The sequence below is a fragment of the Cheilinus undulatus genome, linkage group 24, assembly GCF_018320785.1.
Source record: "Cheilinus undulatus linkage group 24, ASM1832078v1, whole genome shotgun sequence".
Taxonomy (NCBI): domain Eukaryota; kingdom Metazoa; phylum Chordata; class Actinopteri; order Labriformes; family Labridae; genus Cheilinus; species Cheilinus undulatus.
The window spans coordinates 9,614,398-9,636,783 of record NC_054888.1 but is presented as its reverse complement, the minus strand read 5'-3'; the positions used below and the strand labels follow the sequence as shown (position 1 = coordinate 9,636,783).

The following is a 22,386-nucleotide window of genomic DNA, read 5'->3' as shown; positions in this document are numbered from 1 at the left end:
ATGACAGGCATGAATCTGGACAATCCATTGGCTTTGCAAGGTTAACGTGCGCTCCTACATTTACACATTTTAAGGGAAAAAATGGAATGAAATAAAATTTGCTTCCACACACTGCGCCAATAGTAGGCTCGTTTTTACTTTAAAGACTTGAGGCTAATAATGTTCACATTTTGTACGTGTTTATGTTGCGTAAATGAATTTTGCCGTCCACCATGTCTCCATTCATCTCTTTAAACAGCTTCCACAGAACAAAGAACCCATTCACGATCCCCAAGACGTTAGAAAAAAATCCTCAGTAAGATCTTTTGACTGAACCCGCATTATTATTGGCGTTTTTCCCTTTTCTGTGACACGGGGGGGGCGGAACCTCGGACGTGTTAATCCCTCTTACAGCCAGAGCCGGACCCATTACCGTGCTGCACAGCGTACTCTGCAGTAGGAAGAAGCTCGGTGGGAAACAAACGGAGATGTGGCTGTTCGAAGTGCTGGTTCCCCTGGTTCGGCTGTATTTCTGCGGGGCTAGAGTGCTCTTTTATCAGATGTTCAACAGGTCATTTAAACTACCAGGTCAGGCCTTTTTTACATTTCATATTTATGTGTTAATTTTGGGTAAAATCGTTATAATAAATGAACGTTTTAACGATGTGCGCGTGCATGAAGAACTCCCTTTAGAAACTGGAGGATTCACAAAATATCAGTAAAATAGTCGATAAATGCATATCATGGATCACATATGAGTCAGTGCTTTTAAAAAGATGCATCTTATGATGTATTCGGCGTAGGTATATCTTAGTTTTGTGATTTATTGTTAGTTTATTTTAATATTTAAACTAAAAATGACATATTTTTGGAAACAGGGCGAAATAATGTCATTCAGAGGGCTTAGAAGTTTAAGAAATTAGTATTTATTCATTTAAAAATGGAAATAAAGCCTAATAATTGAAAAGATTTTAGTATGGCGAAACTAAACGTTGGGTTACATTAACGAAAGGGAGGTTATTCTGAAAGGACAGGTGCTCTTATGCCTAACTTCCGTTAGAAACTCGATTATTTACCCCCAAAATCATTAAATTTGTTGATTCACCCGAGTCATAAATGATGAGTCTTTATATTTACAAATAAACATCTTAAGATAAATTGGGAATACATGAAACAGAGTTAAGAGATTTATTAAAAGGTTATTTTAATATTTGAAGTAAAAGAATATACATAGGCTAACATTGTCAGTACTGTTAAATAGCACGGTCATGGTGCTAGATAGGGCTGGGAAATACATCTAGCATTTATCCAGCATATCTTCTGTTAAGATTAATGTTAAGACAAAGTCATTTTAAATGATAGAGATTATATCAATGTTTAAGAAAATGCTAAGTATGAAGAGAGTTTACAATAAAAGTAACACGCTTTCAGATTCTGAGGTAATCTGGGAAATGTTTAGGCTACCTGGGGAATTATAATTTTGTTTTATTCAATTCAAGGAGCTTTTATTATTTTTAAAGTTAAATTATATTGATACCTATTTGATACCATTCCAGCTTTTAGTCTATGAAGTGATTTAATATTGTAAGGAAGGGGTGGGGCTTGATGATGGCGTTGGCCATCTTGACGAGTCTTATGATCCGTTCTAGGCATGCACCATACACATAATTTTTTTTATGGGTGTCTTTTCATTAAAACTGAACTCCATAATGTGTTTGTACTATACAGTAAACCAAAGTTTCATTTTCGGGGATAAATTTCACATTTTGAGGGGAAAATTTGTTTAAAAGTCCCAACGTATTCCAGCCTTGTGCTGCAATGAGTTCCCAAAAGACTTTGGGTGTGGCTCCTGTCCACCGGAATGACCTGCCAGAATCCGTTGGCACACAATTTTTCTCCATCAATACGTGAAATTAGTCAACGAACAGATAGTTCGGTATGGAGTTCAGTTTTTTGTTTTTTTGTTTTTTTGTTTTTTTTTTGGAACTTATTTTTTATTTATTTTTCAATCAACAACAGTACAATATAGACATGTCCTTCTCTTCCAGCTGTATAGTATTAGTATCCATCACATTAATCAATTCCTTATGAAGTAAACAAAGAAAAAGAGAAATAAATATTTAGAGAAATAGTCAAACAAAAACATTTGTATATATGCAGCCATAAACACCTACTCAAGAGCATATACATATAACCACAAATACACACCTGTGCACTTATGTGTGTAAGTAAAATTAAACAATAAGGAAGAGTCCCTTTTAGTCAAAAAAAAAAAAAAAAGGAAACCCCTCATCACATATCACGATCTAGAAAGTCCAGGTGTAAGGTGCAGTATTAAATTTAAAATAATATGGCACAATGATTGTAAAGCAAAGTAGCACATGACGCATACAGTGGATCGGTACAAAGAGACAGCATTGGAGTTCAATTTTAATGGAAAGACACCTCAATTGAAAACAGATGGCACTTCAGGTTTAGTTTTTCTTTTTCTACTATCACTCCTTAAACTTCCAAACTCTGCTAAAAGGACTAAAGTTTTAGGTCTGAATTACAACTAGTGTAAGTTCTTTCAGTTAAGTAAAATGTGTTTTTATTGTTTTTTATGCACATTGTCAGGATCGTCTAAGGGAATCACATTGCAACCCTGCTAAAATCAGAATACAATTCAATAACAGGTCATTTCTACCGCAGGAAAGACGTGGCATTTTCTGCTATAAAAAGTTGTGTATATATTGGCATTGGAACAGTGGGGCTAGTTCCTTTATTTTTGATGTAGACTAAAAACATTTGGGTTTGACATCAAAAGATGAATATGAGACAAGAGATCAACATTTCAGCTTTTATTTCCAGGTATTCACATCTTGATCTGATACACCACTTTGACCATATCATTATTTGTTTTAACCCAGCCATTTTTCATGTTAGCAGAAGTATTGGAACATGTGACTGATAGGTGTGTTTTGTTGTCCAGGTGTGTCCTATTACACTGATTATTCAAACAAAAAATAACACTGAATGCCTATGCTCAGTTTCAGATTTGAGTTTTGCCTGTGCAGACAGTATTTATAGTTAGAGGTGTAACCAACATGGAAACCAGAGAGCTGTCTAGCGATTGTGAAGCTGAGAGAAGAGGGTAAGTCAATTAGAGCCATTTCAAAAACTTTGGCCATAGCCAGTACAAGCATTAGGAGTGTCCTGAAGAAGAAAGAAACCACTGGTGTACTCAGTAACAGATGTTGAACGGTTAAATGAAGGAAAACAGCATCAGTTGAAAACAGAAACATTGTGAGAGCTGTAAAGAAAGACCCTAAAACAACTGTTAGTGACATCAGCAACAACCTCCAGAGGACAGGAGTGAAGGTATCACCATCTACTGTTAGTGACATCAGCAACAACCTCCAGAGGACAGGAGTGAAGGTATCACCATCTACTGTTAGTGACATCAGCAACAACCTCCAGAGGACAGGAGTGAAGGTATCACCATCAACTGTTAGTGACATCAGCAACAACCTCCAGAGGACAGGAGTGAAGGTATCACCATCTACCGTTCACAGAAGACTTCATGGACAAAAGTGCAGAGGCTAACAAACCACTCATTAGAAAGAAGAACAGGACGGTCAGGCTGGAATTTGCCAAAAAGTGCAGAGACGAGCCTCAAACCTTCTAGGGCAAAGTTTTATGGGCTGATGAGACAAAGCTGAACCTTAACCAAAGTGACGGAAAGACTAAAGTTTTTGGAAAGAAAGGATCTGCTCATGATCCCAATTATACAAGCTCATCTGTGAAACACAGTGGAGGTAATTTCATGGCTTGGGCTTGCATGTCTTCTTCTGGGACGGGCTCATTAATCTTCATCGATGATGCAACACATGATGGCAGCAGAAATGATCTCAGAAGTCTACAGAAACATTTTGTCTGCCAATTTATAGAACTAGAAAAGCACTCAGAGAGCACAGACCTCCACCATCAGCCCTATCTCCCAATAGTGAAGAATCCTTTAAAAACATTCCTGAATCCAGACGGTGATCTGGATCACTCTCAAAATGTATTTCTCCAATTAGTCCCTCCCCAGTGGGGGTGAGACACAGTGAGGCAAAGCATTGGCTTCACTACGTGTGAAAGTCACGTGTGAATATTCCTCTATTCCTCCCAGCATTGTGAGTATTGTCACTACAATTCGCTCTTTCTCTCTGTTACGCTCCGACTCGTCTCCTCAACCGGGCGAGTGTCTTTCAAACTCTATAAACTCCAAAAAATGAAAATCCGTCCATGACTTTTTTGAGTTATGTTGCTAATAATCTAACAAACGAACAAACAAACCCACCCAATCACATTACCTCCTTGGCAGAGGTAAAGATGCAACCAAACTGATTGGGAGATCCTTCATCATGCAGCAAGATAATGACCAAAAACACACTGGCAAAACAACAAAGGAGTTCATCAGGGGCAAGAAGGGGAAGATTTTAGCCTGGCCAAGTCAATCTTCAGACTTAAACCTTACAGAGCATTTTGGCTGCTAAAGAGGAGAGTGAAAGGAGAAACCCCCCCTAAAACAACCAAAAGCTGAAAGAGGCTGCGGGGGAAGCCTGGAAAAGCATCACAGAAGAAGAATGCTAAAGTCGGTGAAGTCAGTGGATCACAGGCTTGATGCAGTTACAGCAAGAAAATGATTTCCCACTAAATATTAGCTTTTGTTCAATTTAATCTGTTTTAAGTCTAACTGTTCCAATACTTCTGCTCACCTAAAAATGTGGTGTTCCATTACGAATAAAGCTATCTCCTAAGTTGTGTACCAGATCAAGACATAAATACCTGTAAATAAAAGCGGAAATGTTGATCTCTTGTCTCATATTAAGCTTTTTGTGTCAAACTCAAATGTTTCCAGTCTACAGCAAAACTAAAGGAATTGAGCCCCCAGTTCCAGTACTTTTGGAGGGGACACTTCCTCAGACCTGGTCTCAACCACTGGGCACCAACAGACTCCACCCTGAGAGGATGATATCATCAGATTACACAAATTTAATTGTCTCTTGATAGTTTTCTTTGTGTCAGCTTTATTATCTAAGCTTTGAAGGACAATTATAGGTCTTTATAAGTTGCATTAATATACCTTTTGGGTAGTCTGGAATCAAGTTGTGGACTGGCTATAGCTTTCAGGGTCTCGTGGCATTATTTTGGCAAAATGAGGGGGAAAGCGGTTAAAGAGGTGCCTAGCCTCTTAGCTTATGGTTTGGTATCGCTACATGTTTTGTGCAGTGAAGATGCTGGTGTTCAGAATAAATGGGGGGCAATTAGCCAAGAGCTAAGAGGCTAGTGGTGACTCTTTAACCGTTTTTCTCCCTCCTTTTGTCATGCTTTTGATATGTGAATTTACTATTTAGTTGAAATAACAACTTAATTTAACTCAAGTTCACAAATGAAACATCTTATTGAGCAGATTCCCCTATCATGAAGTGGTCTACAGTGGTCTCAGTCAGTCTAGTACACTGATTCAAAAAAATGTCCAATGTTTTTCACCCTTATCAGCTTTGAAGCCTGCAACCTTCAGGCTAGAATCATCCCACCGTGCCATCATATGATTAAAAAAATCCAAACACTGGTAAATTATAGAGAATGATCAGCATAAAACTATTTCTCATAGTTGTTAAATAAATCTTATGTGTATATTTTGGGTTTTTTATTTGGGGATGGTTTTGGACATTTTCAGGCATCATATCAGCCTCTGAAAAACACTAACTGCCTTTTTTCCCAATTTCCTGACATTTAATGCTCCAAACAAAGGCATGATTGATCCCTGAAGCAGCCAAAAAAAGGATTAAAAGTGGAACTGACTGTTGATTAAAGCGAAATAAAAAGCCATGCATACCTAATGGACAAATAGCATTAGATTTGAAGAAGAGTTTTGATTAGCTCACATTTGGATCTAAATGTTAAGCTTTCTCTGTTTGGAGTGTTTGATTAAAATTAATACCCATGAACCAAGAGCAGATTCATTTAAAGCTGGAGAAAAGTCCATTTGTTGTCGCACAAAGAGGCGATTGTGTTTGGATGTCTTAGGTCTCTTAATCTCACAAAGAATGAGGGGCTGCTGGAAATTTCCTGAACAGACATTGACGAGGAAAATCCTACATAAAATTTCCAGTTTCTCAGTCAGCCTTGCTTTCTTTTAAATGTTTCGAGGCAAGAGAAATCAGCCACTGGCAAAAATGATTCCATCTTGGAATTTCTGCCAAAAATCCCATAATAAATGTAAAAACAGGGGGTTGTCTTGATCATAATCCTCAAACAAACAGTAAAACCCCCAAGGGAACAAGTAAGACGTTGAAATAATGAGGTTGGAAAGTCCTCTCTAAGCCCGATATATAAAGTTTAGGGAATGTGAATGGACAAAAAAAGTCTTTGGATAAAGACGCAGCCAATAAAAGGTGATAGAGCTGATATATCACTGATATTTATATCCCATATGGCTGACAGTTATATTTGATCTTGGCCAGGGTTTACATCTAATATAGGCTGACATTTACAGAGAATATATGCCAACTTTTACAGCCAATTAAGGCTATTTTCAGACAATATATGGCAACATTTACAATGGATAAAGGCCGGTTTGTACATCTGATATAAACCGAAATTTACAGCAAATGGAGGCTATTATCAGCCAATAAGTCAATATACACCACCCATATGAGCACGTTAACATCACTATAGGTTGACCTTTACTTCTGATATCGGCCAACATTTTCAGCTGATATGGGGAAATATTTACAGCCAACATACACTGATGTTTACATCCCATACAGAGAAATTCTAACATCCATAGAGGTTGATATTTTCATCCAATATCGAACGGCATTTTCAGGCTGATATAGGCCAAAATAACGACCAATAAAGGCTGAAATTTAGAGGTGATATAGGCCGATCTATACAGCTGATACAAGCTGATCTTTACAGCTGATATTTGCCAACATATACATCTGAGGTAGGCCAGGATTTACATCTATTATTGGCTAACCTAAAAAGTAGATATATGCCAACATTTACAGCCAATTTAGTGACATTTTCAGCCAGCATAGGCCAACATTTACTTTGGAAATAGGCTGATATTTACAGCTGATGAAGGCCGACATTTACATCTGATGCAAGTTGGCATTTACAGCGGATATTGGCTATTCTAAGCCAACATAAGCCAATATACACCTCCCATACAGGCACATGTTAACCTCCATATACTGTAGGTGGACACTTGCATCCGAATTGGCCAACATTTTCAGCTATTACAGGTCGATATTTACCTCCCATACAGGCCAATATTAACATCCATATAGGGCGACATTTACATCTGACATTGGACGACATTTTCAGCTGATACAGGCCAATATTTACTTCTAATTTAGTCTGATAATAACATCCAACATCAGCTGACATTTGCAGCTGAAACGGGCCAACATTTTGAATTGAAACAGGCTGACATTTACACCTGATGTGAGCTGACATATACAGCTGATATAGGCTGTTTTAGCCAACATAGGTTGATTTACTTCCCATACAGGCATATGTTAACATCCGTTCAGGTTGACATTTACATCCTTTATTGACCAGCCTTTTTTAGCTGGTATGCGCTAATATTTACCTCTTATACAGGCCAGTATTAATATCCATATGTATTGACAATGTACATCTAATTTAGGCCAACATTTTTAGCTAATATTGTGAGTATTGAAAGAGGGAACTTTGGGAATATTTGAAAAATCACATCTCACATTGCCAAGGTTAATGTTTTCTTTTTCACAGCAGAAAGATTCGAAGACCATCTCTAGCTCTGAAAATGTGTTGAATGTTTGTATCAACATCCACAAACATTTATTTCACTATTCTTGTTAGGTACTCATTAAGTGAAGTCATCCGATGGAGGGTAAAAGTGCAGGACCTTCGTGCTCCGGCCTCAATCTGGTTGCACACCCGCGAGCAAAAAGCAAAGTGTGGAAATACTTTGGATTTGACACGGATGCAGACGGCTGCATTCTGCACTGGAAACGGATTTACTGTCGAGTGTGTATGAGTCAGATCGCTTATTCCGGTAACACGTCCAATCTCTCGTACCACCTGGAGAAGAACCACCCCACCGAGTTCAGCGAATATGTGAAGAGTAACGATCAGATGCGTGGGGCATTCGCCACTGTGTTCTCCAGGATAAAGACAGAGCCTGTAGGTGTGCATGTTCAACATCAACCCCAGGACTTCAGGCAGAGCTTTCACTATGAAAACAGACGACACAGCGACCTGACTGCTGCTGTCGTCAACTTCATCTGCGAGGGGTTGTACCCTGCGTCTCTTGTAGAAGAGCGTACCTTCAAGAGCTTAATGAGTACTGTCGATCCTGGCTACTCTCCCCCGAGCAAAGCTGACCTGGCATCTAAGATGCTTCCACAGATGTATTGTCGTACCCGGGATATGGTTTTTGGGGAGCTTTCTGGGGTTGTGAACTGTGGTGTGACCACAGATCTTTGGCAAAGTCAAACCCAGAACCGAACGTACATTTCTCTCTCATTGCATTCAGTCAACTACAACAGTTCAACTGGATTCTCGATGATCAACAAGTGTCTGAAAACTTTTGAGGTACAGGAGGACAACACTGCCGAGAACATCACCAGAGCAATGTATGAAGCGTTTGTAGAATGGGGGATAACTCACAAAGTCGTCGGTGCAACCACAAACGGTTCCGTGGACATAGTGAAGGCATGCTCGCTCCTTGAACTATCCGTGGAAATGCCGTGTCTTGGACACACGATCAATCGAGCAATGGACGAAGTCTTTCAGTTGCCACAAGTCGACAGCTTTCTAGGCTGTTGCCGCAAACTTGTCGATCACTTTCGGGAGCCGTTGATGTATCTGCTGAGAGACAAACAAAGACTGCATGGCCTTGCTCAGTGTGCGCTCATCACAGACAGAGGGCGGTCGTGGTTGACCACGTTAGCGATGCTCCAGAGGCTCAAAGAGCAGCAGATTGCCGTGACAGCAACACTCCAAGAGAGTTCCAGCAGCCACCTTTCCAGCGTCGACGGCCCTAACTGGTCCTTGTTGGAGGGCTTGATCGAAGTTCTCCAGCCTTTTAAAGTCGTCGCAGATATGATCAGTTCATGCAGATACCCAACCATCAGTATGGTTCGTCCTGTACTGCACATGCTCCTCAACACCACCCTCAAAGTCAAGGAGGGGGACCTGAAAGAGATCAGCATGACCAAAGAGGTCATCTCAAAGGTTCTATCAACCACCTACTCCCAGAATTCACAACTATCCCAAGAGATCTCAACGTTCCTTAACATCGCTACCTTCCTGGATCCTCGGTACAAGAAGCTGCCCTTCCTGTCAGCTCAGGAGCGTGCAAAAGTTGAGAGCACGATCATCGATGAGGCCAAGGCAGTCCTGGAGAAGCAGACTGCAGAGCGACCATGCTTGGACGACTTCTCGTTGGTATCTGAAGAGCCACCAGCCAAAAAACAGACACCTCTAAGAGAGACGTCACCCCAGGATAATCCTTTAGCAGCCATATTTTGCCAGTCAGATTCAGACCAGAGCCACGAGGAGCTGCATGCTCAAGTAGTAGAGGAGCTGAGCAACTACAAATCCCAAAGAGTCCTGGGTCTGAATGAAGACCCCTTACTGTGGTGGTCTGGTCATGCTCCTTTGTTCCCTACCTTCCCCAAGGTGCTCCAGAAGTACTGGTGTGTTCCCGCCATGAGCGTCCCATGTCACAGGCTATTCAGCTCCTCTGGGACCGTTCTCTGTGGGAAAAGGAACCGGTTAACCCCGGCTTTGGTAGATCAGCAGATCTTCTTGTATGAGAACTCAAGGAACTACTACGAGCCTGAACCTTGCGAGGACGACTCGGACGATGTATCGCAAGGAAGCTCATGTCTGGGTCAGCCACTTGAATGACTCTTAGCCCAAAACTGAAAAGTCTGGTGCACTTAATACAATGGATCACTTTCTTTGAGTAATGGCTCATTTTCATAAGATAATTCATTTCAATTTAATTTAGATTTGAAAGGAAAAAAAGACTGTAAAATGAGAAGACTACCATCATGATTATATCTGTACATTTATAACAGTGCTTTTAATTTAGCCTAACAAAGCCAAGATTACACAGCATTTTTTAATAACACCAGACTTATATGAGAATAGAAGTTATTTTGCATGTTTAATCTCACTTTTAATGCCTTCTTTAAACATCTGAAGATGTGTTGTGTCTTTCTTTTGCACTTTTAATACTTTGAGGCTCTTTAATGTAATCTGTTTGTTGGTTATTTGAGATGCTTTGGTAACTACCACATATCTAACAGCATTTACAATGGATCATTTCAGAAAATTCTTGTTTTGTGCAATAACTATATAAGTAAAAGCTTTGCTTCCCAGTTGATCTTAGAGTTTTGGTTTTTACGCAACTTTGATGGATTTTTTATGAATGCAAACTGAATTTTATTTTGGAAGGGAGCATCAGATTCAGTTTTAAAGGTTGAATTCTCTTTTATAGGGATGCAAGTTGTTAGATCTTCACTGATTTTGTTTATAGTCAATTTAATCATAACTATTTTAAAAATGTAGTGCAGACCTTAAACATCAGTCCTCTGAACACACTTCAAAGTTTAAGAAATTTGGATTAATGAGCCAACGTATACAGTAGATTTAGGTCGACATTTACAGCTAATAAAGGGACATTTTTATAATAAGGTGGTGTTTACAGCGTAATAGGCTTTTATTTTCAGACAGTGTTGGCTGATACTTAAAGCAGATAAAGGCTTAAATTTACAGCCAGTTTAGGCCGATATTTTCAACACATTAAGCTCATATTTACAGATTAATAAGTCAGTATTAACAGCATAATAGGTTAATAATTTCAACCGATCTAGGCCAATATTTACAGTTGATTCAGGCCAATATTTACAGCTGATTTAGGCCTATATTTACAGCTAATAAAGGCAAATTTTTATTACATAGTAAGCTATTATTACAGGTGAAAAAGGCTGATATTTTTAGTCAATTTAGGCTTATATTTACAGCTGATAAAGGCTGATATTTACAGGTGTTACAGAAATATATTTACAGTTAATAGACTGATATTTACAGCCAATTTTGGACAATATGTACATTCAGTTTAGGTCAATATTCACTGCTGATTTAGTCCTATATTTACAGCCAATTACAGCCAATATTTACCACTGATTAAGCGTAATATATACAGCCTATTTAGACCAATGATTACAGCCATTTTAGGCCAATATTTACAGCAGATTTAGGCCTATTTTCACAGCTGTTTTAGGCCTATATTTACAGCTAATAAAGGCAAATTATTCTTACATAGTAAGCTGTAATAGTAAGGGTTATATTTTTGGTCAATTTAGGCTTATATTTACAGCTGATAAGGGCTGATATTTACAGGTGTTATGGAAATATATTTACAGCTAATAGACTGATATTTTCAGCTGATTTAGGCAAATATTTACCGCCAATGTAGGCCTTAAAGCTGATTTTGGCTGCAGTTTAAGGCCTATTTAGGCCATCATTTACAGCTGTTTTAAGCCTATAAATACAGCACATGTATTTGTTGTAAATATTGGCAAAAATTTAATATGTCAATACCTACAATTAACATTTTGAACTTATGTCTACCAACGCTGAAATCAGGCAGATATTATTTTGCATCCATGCACTTTTTAAATCAATTCAAATCTTAAAGAGATACTTCTGGAGTTGTTGGATTGTGTATTTGATGAGTTTGATGAGGGAAAGCCGGAATACCGTCTGCTTACATTGAGTTGGCACAGCAGGTCAGAACTCGGCAGCGGCGATCTAAAAATACCTTGCACCGACAACTGAAGGTAACGGACCTATTACTAAGACTATAGGAATTATGGCAATGGACAAATTTGCCAAAATGTTGAAGTATCCCTTTAAGTATTTTACCAGAGATCTTTACATTTTGGGGTTTAAATTAGCCACAGGGACTTGAGTCAATGGAGTTTGCCGCCATATATGCAGGCATGGAAAGAGAAAATTTAAAATCATTTACACTGAACATGGAACAATGAATATTGATAATTTCTTAAAATTCTTAAAAAGATAAACATCAGCCTGTTAAAACAGCTTTCCAGTGAAAGAGCAAGCAATGTTACGGCTGTTTCTGGGAAATAATTTTAAGAAGGGTTGCATAGTGTTCTCATGTAGTCCCGTCTCTCCTCCCACACAGTCCTACCAAAGCAAAATGGAAGGGTTGCCATAGTGACGGGCGGGACCAGAGGAATGGGTTTTGAGACAGCGAGACACCTGGCACGCCTGGGCATGCATGTTTTCATAGGTAGGCTCCAGTCCATAGAAAACACCCTTAATCCGTATATTTGTAGATGAGTTTTTAAATGTTTTTAATGTAAAAGAATGAAGAAAGGCTGTTACGTAATGATCCAGGTGGGACACCATGAATATGTCTTACATAATCCAGATTTGTATTTACTTGCTCCCACTTGGCAACAAAGGCTGGCTAAACATGTGATGATTTTCAAATCTTAACCAAGACATAAGGACAATATGAACTGTTTTTTAACTCTCCAAACAAGGTAGTAATTCAGCCATCCTGTGAGACCACACTCCTGCTGTTAGTCATAATAGTTTCACAGCGGTGATTCCACAAACACAAGATCTCACAGAAACTCCAGAAAATGTAGCACAGCTAGAATATGTCCTCCGCCATATTCATAGTGGCAAATCTGCTCTTTTTCAATTATCCTTTTGGCTCCGGCCACAGTCGTGTTTATGTTCACTGTCATGTCTGAGAGATGTAAACATACCCAACATCTGATTGGTGACGCTACAAAATCTACTAGCACTCATTGGCTGTTAAAGGTATTCCAATCGGAGGATCCCAGTCAATCACATTTGAATATTATTTGGATGAATACAAGGGTTGCAACAAGACTTGAATCGGGCCTTACCTCCAATCATTTAGCTAGGTACACCAGGCCTAAAATAGGGCCAAAAAAACAGGTGTGCAATCAGGCCAATTTAGACCTGTATCAGGCCCATTTAGACCTGAAATTAGGTCCATTCAGAACTAAAATCAGGTTGAAAATCAAAGTTAAAATGAAGCCCAAAATCAAGCTTGAATTCAGACAAAATCAAGTCTACTATAGGGCCAAAATTCAGGCTTTAAATTGGACCTAAAATCAAGCCTAAATAAAGCCCATTCTGACCTAAAATGGGCACAAATCTGACCCTATTTCAGGCCTTTAATCAGACCCATTCAGAAAGAAAATCAAGCCCAAATAAGGCCTAACGTCAGGCTCTGGCTTTCAACTAAAAACAGGCCCTAGATCAGACTAATTTAAGCCCAAAAGTAGGGCCAAAATTCAGGCTTTAAGCATGACCTCAATTCAGGGTCTAAGTCTGGTCTATTCAGACTTTAAGTTAGGCCTGAAGTTGGAGCCAAAATCAGGGCTAAAACAGGGCCAAACATAAGGCTCTAAATCTTGCCATGGATCCGACCTATTCAGACCTAAAATCAGGTCCAAATTCAAGCCTGAAATAGGGCTTTAAATCAGACCCAAAATAAGCCTTTATCGCGCTACTGATCTAAAATGGATCTCAAAAATTGGCCCTTTTTTCGGCCTTTAATTAGGTCCATTCAATCCTAAAATCAGGTCCAAAATCAATGCTGGACTAGGTCCAAAAATCAGGCCTAGAATAAGGTCCATTCAGAACTTAGATCAAATTAGACTTGAAATGAGGCACAAAGTCAAGCCTCAATTCAATCAGGCCTGCTATAGGCAAAAAATCAGGCTTCAAATTGGACCTTAGACCCAGTCTATGTCACGCATATTCTAACCTAAACAGGGCATAAATCTGGCCATATTTCAGGCCTTCAGTCAGGCCCATTCAGAAATAAAATCAGGCCCAAAATAAGGCCTAACGTCAGACTCAGGCTTTAAATCTGACCTAAAATCAGCCCTTGGATCAGGCTTATTCAAACCCAAATAAGGCCCAAAAGTAGGGAAAAAATTGGGCTTTAAATCTGAAACTAAATCAGGCTGATTTTGACCTTAAATCAGGCCTAAAATAGGGCCAAAAATAAGGCCTTTAATTGGACCAATAATCAGGCCATTCAGACCTAAAAGAAGACCAAAAAAACATATCTGAAATCGGACCTGAAATCAAACCTGAAACGGCTTAAAATGCCTACTTTTAATCAAGCCTATAATCAGATCCAAAATCACGCCTAATATAGGGCCAAAAATCTCCATTTGAATCTGACCGCAAATCAAGACTAAATCACGCTTATGCTGATCTATATGGGGCACAAAAAATGGCCCTATTTCAGGCCTTTAATCAGACCATTCAAACCTAAAATCAGGTCCAAAATCAAGTCTGATCAGGCCTTCTGAATTCAGGCCTTCAATCGGGCCCATTCAGAACTTAAATCATGCCCATCATTATACCTTAAATAAGGCCCAAAAGAAGGGCCAGAAATCATGCTTTGAATCTGACCTTAAATCAGGCCAAATTCAGGCCCATTTGGACCTTAAATCAGGCCCATTAAGACCAAAAGTCAGGCCTAAAGTCTACTTATGTATAGCCAGCCTAATCTTAGCACCACAGCTGTGCTCAAAGAAAACCACTATTTTGTATCAGTCATATTTTTAAGAGCATACTTATTTTTGGCTTAAATCTGTGTCTTTTTTGTTGAAGAGTAAGAAAATCTTGGGTTTTAAAAATCACTAACCATGATAGATTCAGAAACCTTACATCTTTTAAGTACTTGAAATGAAACAAAATAATGCTGATTTAGGTCCATAAATGGAAGAAATCTATAAGATAACATGGGTTTGAGGTAATCTTGTTGAGTTAGCATAGGACTTGGATAAAAATGGATTTATACCCACCTGTGGTCTTCATCACCTCCAGTTGGAAACGAGAGAGCAGAAGGAGCCGAGGCGGTGAAGAAGATTCATGAAGATGGAGGCGAGGGGAAAGGTAAACATCTGTCTGTCTGTTTGTGGTCACGTCTGGAACTGTAGCTATTAAAATACTCAGTATAAATCATTTCTATAAATGAGGTGTATAAACTTAGCGCTCATGTCAGCTGGCTCTTTACTCTCCATCAACGCAAATGTCAGGGTCAGGGGTAAAAATGAAAATGAGACTGAGCCTTAAATGCAGTCATATGTTCGTTTTTTTCCAAACATCCACTGACTATTTTATTTTTACTCCTGGCAGCCTGGGGAACTTAAGGAGTCCTAAAAATCAGAACTCTTTCTTTTAATTTTAAAAAACAATCCTGACATCTCGACTCTGTCCAGGGAGAAACAAGGCAGGGCTGTCTGTAAGCTGGCTGATTATGCCTAATGGAGACAGTCAACTGTAGAATCTGTTTTCGCCTGTGAAAGCATCTTAAAGCAGCGTGAAACAAAGACGATTGAGACATAGAGACATCTTTGTTTGACTCAGTCTGTGAAGAACACACTGAAGTGAATATTGAGCTCTTTTATGTGAATTTATTTTCATGCTGCTTCTTATAAGACTTCCTTTATAACTGAAAAGAACAAAATATCCCAAGCTAAATCGATCTAATCAGACTGACTGATAAAATGCAGACTGGACCTCCAAAAGGAGCCTGTGGCCATAGTCATAAAAATATCTCTGCTTGTGCTTTTGAATTTGCTCTGGTCAACTTATTTTAAAATAGTGATCATATCCAGGTTTTAAAATGAATGTACCAATAAAACACTATCTTGAATCTGTCCTTACTCTGATTTATTTCTTCTGCAGGAGGTGCTTTTCATGGTTTATCAGCCATGTCGTAGCAGAAAAAGTCACGTTAAGATAAAACAAAAAAAGCCTCTGATGACCTTGACATCACTGCTGCATGAAAAATTAAAACTCTGTATGCTTTTCTGGTGCAGATCACATAAAAAATACCAAAATAGCATGAAATTATCCATGGAAGAAGATTAGGCCCAGGCATGGTTCAGAAATAAATGATGAGATGGTTTTTAAAACACGCCTCAGGTAAAAAAAAAGTGGAAATAAAGGCAGAGATTAAACAAAGTTGGATCATCAAGAAAATAAAGTCAAATATAAAGAGAAAAGTTACATCAAGAGATTAATGTCAGATTGTAAGAATGATGTTGAAATATTGAGAGTAAAGTCAAAGCATGAGGAGTAATTAAAGTCTAAATTGAGAGGAATGAAGAGGAGATACCTGGAGAAGAAGTTTAAGAAAAAACTGAGGTTTATATGTCGAAAGAATCAAGTCCAAGCATCCTGGCCCGCCCACAGATTTGTCTGGGCTCCTAACAAACCCAGTGATGTTGCTCTTCCCCCTTAGTGGTTTATTGATTCCTGGTAGTTCCCTCAATATGGTGATGTGGAAAAGTAGCAAACTATTATTGGGTTCTGATGTTGAAACTATTTATTTGTGCCATTTTTAACACATTCTTACTTTTTCCACCCACTTTTGCCATTTTTTTCCACTTTAAGCTCATTTTTCCATTTTTTTTAAAGGTTTATTTTGGGCATTTTTGTGCCTTTATTTGATAGAGGAGGGCAGTGGAGAGAGTCGGAAACAGGGATGAGAGCGGGGGAGAGACATGCGGTAAAGGGCCTCAGGCCAGATTCGAACCCGGGCCGTCCGCGTGCATGGGGCGCGTGCCTTAACCTCTCGTCCACCTGCGCCTCTCATTTTTCCATTTTAACTCATTTATGACTCTTTTTAAAACCATTTTTTACTAAATCTGGTCATTTTTTGCCTTTTTTTTTACCCATTTTAGCACTTTTCCCCCTTTTCTACCCTCTTTTGTTCCTTTTTGCATTTTTAACCATATTTACCACTTTTATTTAATTTTGCCTCTTTTGACCTGTTTTACCCACTTTTTTTGTCAAAATATTTTTTTTCTCTTTTAAACTAGTTTTGCCACTTCTTGACACTTTTTACCTATTTTAGTGGGGGTTTTTACCTTTTAGCCAATTTATAACACATTTGAACTATTCTCCACATTTTTGCCCTTTTTTGCAGTTTTAACCCATATTTGCCTTTTTTATCCCATGTTTGCCTCTTTTATCCTCGTTTTCACCACATTTTCACCAATTCTTGACACTTTTAACCCATTTGTACATTTTTTTTTAGCTCTTGGACCAATGTTTGCCACTTTTTAACCACTTTTCACCCATTTTTCTCCTTTTCTTGAATTTTCATAACGTGTTTTTTGCCACTTTTCTTATTTTAGCCACTTTTAACCCATTAGTGCAACTTTTAACCCATTATGCACATTTGAACTATTTTCCACATTTTTGCGCTTTGGCATTTCTAACCCGTATTTGCCACTCTTATACCCCTTTTTGCCTCTTTTAACCTCTTTTCTAAGCAAATTTTCACCAATTCTTGACACTTTTAACCCATTTGTACATTTTTTTTTTCTGCCTCTTGAACCAATGTTTGCTACTTTTTAACCGCTTTTCACCCATTTTAAACTGTTTTACCCTGTTTTGTATTTTCATCACATTTTTTGCCACTTTTATCCCATTTTGGCCAATTTTACTTTCTCTTAATTTCTTAAGAGAATTATGGTTAAATATAAAAAATCGGACGTTAAAACCTTGAGAGAGAGTCTCAGTGCCAAAAATAAAAATCTGAATGTTTAGATTTGAATAGTTCTCTAAATAGTATTTTCACTTTGATTTAATAGTAGAGAAAAAATGTTTTAAAGCTAAGATAGAAAAACAGAAGTGATAGTAAACTTTCAGTTTGTCCCATTCCTGAACAATAGGCCTGTTTTCAGTGGTTAAATCATCCTTAATCCTGTTTCTGTAATCCTGCATGGAAACAGAATAATCTGTTAAAGCACTTTGACTAAAGACGGAGCAGATCCGAGGGAATGTATGCACATTTTCTATATTTTTCTAAAGGAAGCAGCTCATCACAGTTTAGGATTTTACTAAGAGACTTAAATAAGACGACATTTATGTTGCTCAGTCTAAGTGTCATAAAGATCAGGTTTGTGTCTTTGCAACAACTGAAAAGGTATGAGAAATCCTGGAAATTGCTTGATTTTTAGGTTTCTGGATTTTGGATAAAATACACAGAAAAATGAAAATGAAATAATGTGATCAGGTGATCATTTTTCACAGCTCATCACTTTTACATTTTCACCAATAATTCATTCAAGTTCTTCTTTTGTTAACAACGATATATCATATCAGACATGTACAAACATTGGTTGAAGGAAGTGAAGTATTTGTAAGTATATTTGTATTTGATGAATTCAGATTTTATCACAGCTTTAAGGTGCTGGAAAAGCTTGAAAATACATCTTAAAGTGCTTGAATTAAACCTTGGAATTGGTGTATGAACCCTTTAAAGTAGGCCATCTTCAAGCTGTGGAATCACCAACATCAAAAATAACTTTTTGGTCCAAACAGGGTTGATTAAGATGGTTTATTTTGTGTTTAAAAACACTGTCCTACAGGTACAGATTTCCAAAGCGTGGTCTGCTGCACCCTAGTGGAAAATTGGGGTACTACAGGCAAGCCACACTCCAAGGTCTTTTAAAATAAACACTTTTTCTCACTTTTTGCTTATTATAATTCACCTTTTGCACTCTTCAAGTTGCTTCAAGCATTGTTACACATTTTTACATGGACAGTTTACTTGCCTTCAGTCTGATTTTGCAGAGACTGTCCTCTTTATGTGTACAAACTAAGTCAGGAAACACATCATCTTGGATTTAAGTGTCAATCTGAGTTGTGTAATCAGAGGCTCACTGGGTTAGAGAACACTTTAAGACATTCCTTTGGCAGACTGAGGGATTAACATACTTTGTTTGAGCCTGTGTTGTTCTTAGATTGAGAACTGGATCAGAATTGAACCAAAACGACGAGTTAAGTCACAGATATTTCAGGAATTTCCCATAACTATGTTTAAATCTCTCTCTCCAGCTGAGTATATCTACGTTGACCTGACCTCCCTGAAATCAGTGCGCCAGTTTGCCCAGAAGTTCAAAGAACGAGGACTCCCACTCCACCTGCTGGTCAACAATGGTAACATGCACATTCTGCTCACTAAAGACGCTGATTTTCTCCTTCATATGTCCTGATAAATCTCCTCTCTGCCCTGCAGCCGGCACCATGCTGGTCCCCGAGCTGCAGACAGAGGACGGCTTCGAGTTCCACTTTGGTTTGAACTACCTCGGTCACTTCCTGTTGACCAACCTGCTGCTGGACATCCTGAAGAGGTCGGGGAAGCCGGGCCGCTGTTCAAGGATCGTCAACATGTCGTCTGCCACTCACTACGCTGGAATCATTAACACTGAGGACTTAAACAGGAGGTACGGCTCTAAAAAGTCTAATGTTCAATAAATATACGATATTTGTGTTCTTTAAAATAAACCCCACCTCCTCTCTACGTCTCCAGGAAATACTACAGCTCCCATGGCGCCTACGCTCAGAGCAAACTGGCTCTGGTGCTCTTCACCTACTTCCTTCAGGAGCAGCTGACGGCTGGAGGTTACCACGTGATCGTGAACGCCGTGGACCCCGGGATGGTGGACACGGCGCTCTATGACAACCTGTGGACGCTCGCTCAGATGCTGAAGAAACCAGTCGCCAAGATCCTCTTTAGGGTAGATATTCTAATGTGCTTTATCCTTTCAAAATCTTCTTCCTTTTTGGTCTTTTTGGGCTATAAAGTTGTCATTGACACTCCTTTTTCACCTCTTCAGACTCCAGCTGAGGGCGCCTCCATCGCCCTGCTGGCAGCCGCTGCCTCAGAGATGGAGGGCGTCGGTGCCTGTTACCTCTACAATGGCGAGAAGAGGCCTTCTGCGTCCGCCTCCTATGATGCGGAGCTGCAGTCGTGGCTGTGGAAGAAGAGCTGTGAGCTGGTGGGGCTGTAACACCACTAAAGCCCACCATACATCCTTCACGTCTGCCTTAATTTATAACATCAAACACTGAAACATCACAAAAGTATTATCTTTGCATTTCACTCGGAACCAACACTGTGAAGTGAGAGTTTTGCCTTTAAATAACAGCACTTAAATCAACTGTGTTTCATATGATATGGCCACATTTGACATGCATTTAAACCAGAAGTGTTAATTTACAACCTCTTTTAGGGATGAGCCCAAAACAGTTATAGTTGGTGCCTAAACCTAACCCAAGTCTGAGATAAGACCCCCTAATAAAAGCACTGATCAAATATGAAACGCACATAATCAGTGAAGCAAAAGGAGGATTTAATAGCAGGACTGTGAAAACAAGCCAATGTCAGCTGTTTTTCCCCTAAACCAAGGAGTATTTTCATTGTTTTTTTAAGAGAACGTTGCTGTTTTTTTCCTTTTTTTCCACCTTCTTTTTAGGTCTAAAAAGAACAATTTTGTAAACAGTATTACTTTTACATGCCTTCAAACATGAAATTACCCTCTTTTCTGCAGGTTTGGTGCACAAACTGGGAAAAAAATGGCAAAACTGGTCATTAGGAGGGATGCACAATATTATCAGTCTATGAGCAGATATCAACATTTCTGCCGATATTTACATCCAATATTTTGCCCATGTATTTCAGCATTAATTAACTGTAAATTTTGTCCATATATACTAATAAATTAGTGGAGTTTTAGGCTGAACCAACAGACCTTTGGCAGTTGAGCTCTTTTTCTTTATTTATCCTCATTCTTTAAAATTTAACATGTTTTTTTAAAGACTGAAGTTTGTTTCCTTGGTCATCCTCAAACCTTAAAATGTGTCCAAAAGGGCTGAAATTTCTTGTCCGAAATTCATATTTAAATATAGTATCAATATCGGCTAAAATAAATCTGTAAATATCAGCAAAAATCCAATATCATGCATCCCAAGTCATGAAATCTAATTTATTTTACATCTATATTCAAGTAAAAAAAAAACATGTCATGGTACATCCAAACTTCTGTTGTCACATCTATGACTTTGCTTTAACTTCTTTTCACCAGTTCTGACACTTTTAACCCATTTATGCAACTTTAATCCCCCCTTGAACCCAGTTTTTGTCACTTTTTAACTGTTTTTTTCCCTTTTTCAAACATTTTTCCCTTTTTTTGCAGTTTTTGTATGGTTAACTTCTGTTGTCGTCCACATCTATGACCTATGATTTGCTTTAATCTCTTTTCACCAAATTTTTACAAATTCTTGACAATCTCAACCCAATTTTGCAACTTGTCTGCCTCTTGAACCCAATTTTGCCACTTTTTAGCTGTTTTTCAACATTTTCCACCGATTTTTCCCCTTTTTTGCAGCGTTTTTAACATATTTTTTCCAATTTGTTCCCATATTAGCCTTTTCAAACTGATTTTCACTAATTTTTTCACCAATTCTTGACACTTTTAACCCTTTTATGCAACTTCAGTGCCCCCTTGAACCAATTTTTGCTGCTTTTTAAATGCTTTTTACCATTTTCTACCAATTTTTTCCCTTTTTTTCCCATTTTTGTACATCCTTAACTTCTGTTGCCGTCCATATCTATGATTAATTGATGTTCTTTGAATGTCTCCATTGTTGATTGATTACGGTCCATACTTCTTTTGGTAACTGAATGGAAGGTTAGGAAACTGATATTAGAAATTCAAAATGATCAACAGAACTGCGGAAAAAACAAATATAAAAGGTGAAAAAGGTTAAATAAATCCTTTATTTAAAATGAATTAAATTAAATTTTGGTTTTCTAAAATCTTTGAGTTTTAATGTAAGAGCTCAATTGTAAATAATATAAAATAGAGCCATAAGAAATGATAAATCCAGTTTAAATTATATATTTTCTGCAGTATTAAACGCAGAAACTCTTCTGATAACTCCTGATATTGGTTCATTTAGTTTCTCTTTAATATGAGCTTTAAACTTCTAAATGAGCCAAATCAGTTTCCCTTTTTATGAAACTTTTACATCACACTGAAAATTCTACGAAGCAGAGAAAATGTGAGCACACTAATAACTGTAATGCCATGAAGGTGCCTTTTCTAAAGATTGTATCATATTTATCCACCTTTTTGTAATCAATCACAGATTGTGAATGTATTGATGCAGCTTTCTATATAAGAATTGCCAATCATGTTGAGTTACTTTAAGTATTTAATGAGTTATATTAATGTTTAAGTTTGATGATCCATGCAGGATGGTGTGCCTACATTTCAGCTGTAATGAACTTTAATTAAATGTTAAATTTATTGATTTTATTTGCACATAAATGGTTTATTAAGAAGACTATGAATAATGCTTTTTTCAGTGAATGTTTGATGGAAAGTTTCTTTATGTTTATTTTATCAAAAGATGAAGAAAAATAATCTGGAATAAATGTAAAACTTTTGTGATTTGAGCTGTGATATTTTATGTTTTATC

At 38.1% G+C, this 22,386-nt stretch overlaps 1 protein-coding gene across 2 annotated transcripts; it reads left to right on the top strand.

Moving 5' to 3' along the window:
- Positions 1 to 442: 442 nt before the first annotated feature.
- Positions 443 to 20,563, top strand: dhrsx (dehydrogenase/reductase (SDR family) X-linked). 2 transcript variants are annotated; one of them, XM_041782257.1, is made up of 7 exons: positions 446 to 567; positions 12,224 to 12,331; positions 14,929 to 14,997; positions 18,958 to 19,059; positions 19,139 to 19,346; positions 19,433 to 19,640; positions 19,740 to 20,563. In XM_041782257.1, exons 1-7 carry the CDS (start codon positions 468 to 470, stop codon positions 19,911 to 19,913), a joined length of 969 nt encoding a protein of 322 aa, XP_041638191.1. In that variant the 5' UTR covers positions 446 to 467; the 3' UTR covers positions 19,914 to 20,563. The 2 variants fall into 2 exon arrangements, with proteins under 2 accessions (XP_041638190.1, XP_041638191.1); XM_041782256.1 differs by lacking the exons at positions 12,224 to 12,331; positions 14,929 to 14,997; positions 18,958 to 19,059; ... (1 more) ...; positions 19,433 to 19,640; positions 19,740 to 20,563 and adding an exon at positions 7,861 to 10,391 and having other exon boundaries at positions 443 to 567.
- The last annotated feature ends 1,823 nt before the right edge of the window (positions 20,564 to 22,386 follow it).